Source organism: Populus euphratica, unplaced genomic scaffold (genome assembly GCF_000495115.2).
Source record: "Populus euphratica unplaced genomic scaffold, PopEup_1.0 scaffold71.1, whole genome shotgun sequence".
Classification (NCBI taxonomy): domain Eukaryota; kingdom Viridiplantae; phylum Streptophyta; class Magnoliopsida; order Malpighiales; family Salicaceae; genus Populus; species Populus euphratica.
The window spans coordinates 551,214-555,148 of record NW_011499949.1 but is presented as its reverse complement, the minus strand read 5'-3'; the positions used below and the strand labels follow the sequence as shown (position 1 = coordinate 555,148).

At 35.8% G+C, this 3,935-nt stretch overlaps 1 protein-coding gene across 1 annotated transcript; it reads left to right on the top strand.

Moving 5' to 3' along the window:
• The first annotated feature begins 708 nt into the window (after positions 1 to 708).
• Positions 709 to 3,306, top strand: LOC105137822 (cysteine proteinase inhibitor-like). Its single transcript, XM_011043710.1, has 3 exons — positions 709 to 890; positions 984 to 1,191; positions 3,094 to 3,306. Exons 1-2 carry the CDS (start codon positions 789 to 791, stop codon positions 1,185 to 1,187), a joined length of 306 nt encoding a protein of 101 aa, XP_011042012.1. The 5' UTR covers positions 709 to 788; the 3' UTR covers positions 1,188 to 1,191; positions 3,094 to 3,306.
• The last annotated feature ends 629 nt before the right edge of the window (positions 3,307 to 3,935 follow it).

Here is a 3,935-nt window from a genome sequence, read left to right as displayed (position 1 = left end):
CAGTAATATTTATTTTTTAAAATATTTTTTACTTGAAAATATATTAAAATAATATTTTTTTTTATTTTTTTAAATTATTTTTGATACTAACATATTAAAATAATTTACAAATATCAAAAAAAATTTAATTTGAAAAACAATGAAAAACTTTTAAATTTGTTTAAAATCAAAAATACAAAAAAAAATTAATTTAAAAAACAATGAAAAACTTTTAAACATTTTTAAAATGTTTTTAAAACATAAAAACAAATAAATATTTATTTTATAATACGTGGAGCTACTTAATTGGTGAAGAGGTTAATGTCTTCCATTAATTGTAATATCTTGTACTAAGATCTAAATCTATATTAATGTACTAATATATTGCTAGGAAACATGCGAGAAAAAGTCGCCTGCTTTGCATAGAACGTGGTGCTTATTATCAGGAGACAAGTTCGCTAGCGTGTTTTTTATTTCGTTACGCATCCTAATATCTATTTTACTTAATTAATTAACAAGTATTTAATGGAGGGTCTGGCAAACGTAGACAAATATAGCTAGTTGAGTCGTGCATGGAAATCCACGTCCTGATCTCACCTTCTGATGCCGACGTACCCATTCAAAAGCCAAACTATTCGTCGCTGCATACGGCGCCAAGTTTGACCAGCTCGAATAAAGTTCAACTTTTTTACTTTATTATAAAAAACTCTCTCTGATTTAATTTATAGCCCTCCATTTATTCCTTTATCTTTGAGAACGAAGCAGGGCAGAAAGAGAGATAAACAATAAAGGAAAGCAGAAAGAGAGAAATGGCAACGACAGGTGGTATCAAAGAGGTGGGAGGATCAGCTAACAGTCTTGAAATCGAGAGTCTTGCTCGTTTTGCTGTTGATGATTACAACAAGAAACAGGTTCGTTCTTTTGTTTTCTTTAAAGTAAAATTTAGCCAGAAGAACTTTGTAAAATATTGTTTCAATTCAATTTGATCCCGGCTTTTTGTGCAGAATTCGCTGCTCGAGTTCAAGAGAGTGGTGAACACAAAGCAGCAGGTGGTATCTGGGACGATGTACTACATAACCTTTGAGGTAACTGACGGGGGTCACAGGAAAGTGTATGAAGCCAAGGTGTGGGAGAAGCCATGGATGAATTTTAAGGAGGTTCAGGAATTCAAGCTTGTTGGGGATGCTCCTTCTGACCCTAGCGCTTAGCTAGGTACGTATATATAATTATCCATCTTTTATTTCTTGAAACAGAATTAGTATGCTGTCAAAAATGAACATTTTAACTAATCTAGACAATGTTTCGCAGTCGCATATGGCTTGATTCACATATGCTTGCAACATTGACATGGCCCTAAAACTCTTATGATACCTGGAGAATGCGTTTAGATGATAGGAAATGAGAGGGATTATGTGGACCTCAAATTAAGCTGGATGCCAAGTTAGTGATGGGCACCCTGTTATTGGAGTTACAGCATGTTAGGGATGGATTTTTAGTTGGATTTTTTTGCAAAATCCACCCAGATTCCATTTTGTTCATCTAGCTTTCTTGAGGTCTTTAACTTCTACTTAAAACCGCAGCCTACAAAGAAGAAAATTTAGTCAAGAAACTTTTTTTGTGTTTTCCCCATTTCCTTGAATGACAAGAGTAGAGCTTTAACCCAATATGCCACTCCCTTTCCTTTGGGAGAGAACCACTAGGCTAAACACCCATTTGTTTGCAAAATAGTACAACAGATGATTCTCTGTATAATCGATGCATTTTATTTTTTCCTAATCTTTTTGTGCTGATCCATTTTTTGTAAGTAAGATTTTGAAGCATTGCCTGAAAAATCAATTATAACATTATAGAGGCAGATAGAAACACTACTACTTGTACCAGATATGTTTTGTAGGAATGAAGCTTGGAACATGTGTATATACAGCTAGGTTTGCAAGTTGATATGAATTTGCAATTTGCTGGACCAAGGCTACTTGCCTTGAGGTTCTGCTGCAAGGCATTTGCAGGCATTCCCTCGGGGTGTTCGCATTGAGCCTTAACAAAATCACAATACCCGCGTCTCCAGCCTGGTGACCTGAATTATATTGGTTGTGAATTAGGCAAAAACTAGGTTATGTAGTGTCACAGTCTATTATGCTGCAAAAGAAATCGATTTCCAGCATAATCCAAAACCAGAAAAGTATACTTGTTATGCTGGACAAGGAGAAGGAAACAGAGCTCTTTGGTTCAGGTGAAAAAGACAGTGTGAGTTTAGCATGGTTTACCCATCTTCTCAGAAATTACTTTCCTTAACTTTCTTCTGGGTGGCAGTGGCAACTGATCTATGCATTCGATTAGTAAAATTGTTTCAGCGGTGCATTAATTAAGCTGCAACCATGAGTCCAACAATCTGGGATGTGTTTGTTGGATTCATTAATAGCAACGGTAAGGCCATAGCGCTTCTCTGTAGTATTCACCTTACAAATCATACTGTATGGAATCCTAGAGGAAAGTGCCTTTGATGTTAGAATATAGAAACATTTTGTCTATTATAATAAAATGAACATGTAGTATTCACCTTACAAATCATACTGTATGGAATCCTAGAGGAAAGTGCCTTTGATGCTAGAATATAGAAACATAATAAAATGAACCAACTTAGTCGAAGGTGATGTTTTGTATCAGAGCAACATGCTTTCGGTGGATTTTGAGTCTATGTAAGTCTACTTGCTTCCCTTTCAAGTGCCAACTCTTGTAATGCTTAAGTGCATCCTGTGTGATTGGGGGATCTATACCAAAAAATAAGGTGTTTCATTCACCCAATCCTTCTCTAGAGAGGTACAAGACCATTACGTTGAAGATGTTTTACGCATACTATATATAACCCTATTGATCTTTTCTTGTTCTAGGTTATATCAATTTTCTTATACTGGCATCTTATGGCCTACAGATTACCTTTTGAGTTCGGTGATTGTTTTTGAAAACCACCGATAGTACAAGTTAGGTAAAATGATTTTGCTGGTCCAAATTTTGCTGGTTCAGTGGCATTGGCATGGATGCATTGTACAGCTAATTCATGATGCTGATGGCCTGCTTTTATACGAGTATGAATCTGATGAAGCCTTTTTGATTCAGGTGGCTGAAGACTGTCCAGCTTGCTATACTTGGAGTTGATGTTCAAAATAAAAGAAGATAATAATGCAAATGGATTTCCTTTTGATGTAATGGGAATTACTACTTTCTGAATATTGATCTGGACACGCTGCTATCGTATTTGTATGAATATTGCAGATTTGTGAATTGATTTATGTATCTATGCTGGCTATGTTCTTGTATGTTCCTTGATTACTCCTGCTTATCTTCCCTATCCCTCCGTGTTGGTCAGGACTTCATCACTGCTATCGAATGTACATCATCTGTTTTTCCAGTTTTATGCTGGAGTGCATATTAACATGGTAGGTCTAGATTTCGTTAACTTCAAGAACTTGGTCCAGAAGTGAAAACTTTCCATCTTGAACATGTTAACAATTTTGTTTGTTTGGTTGGGGGGATCAGATTACACAAATATATATATATATATAGCGTGAGAGAGATCCACTTAGTTTGTGCCCCGGCACGTCGTATTCGTCCTCCACATCGTTTGTTCTGCTATCAAGAAGATGTTGACCATATTCTTATGACTCGCTTGAGCTGACGATGAAATATTTGAATTGCCGAGATTGTATTGTTAGCATTGGGTTTATGGTTTTGGCTCGTAGTCAAAGCAACCACAACAAGAAACTTGAGTTTCCTTGCGCAAGCAGATTATCAAAGACACTTCCAAATATTTGCTCGCTAGCTATAAATAGACAGGCTTCCCTTGAAGATCATCAAGAAACTCCCACTTCAAATTCTTCAGCTAAAGAATGATAACTAGTTAGCCTACAGTGCCTCCAATTATTAATCAAGAACAATTGTTTTAGATAACAAGATAGAAA

What these genes read in the sequence shown, in the direction of transcription:
- LOC105137822 (XM_011043710.1), top strand. Translation starts at nt 789, where the DNA reads ATGGCAACGACAGGTGGTATCAAAGAGGTGGGAGGATCAGCTAACAGT. An exon ending in ATGATTACAACAAGAAACAG is followed by an intron (nt 891 to 983) that starts GTTCGTTCTTTT and finishes CTTTTTGTGCAG; the next exon opens with AATTCGCTGCTCGAGTTCAA.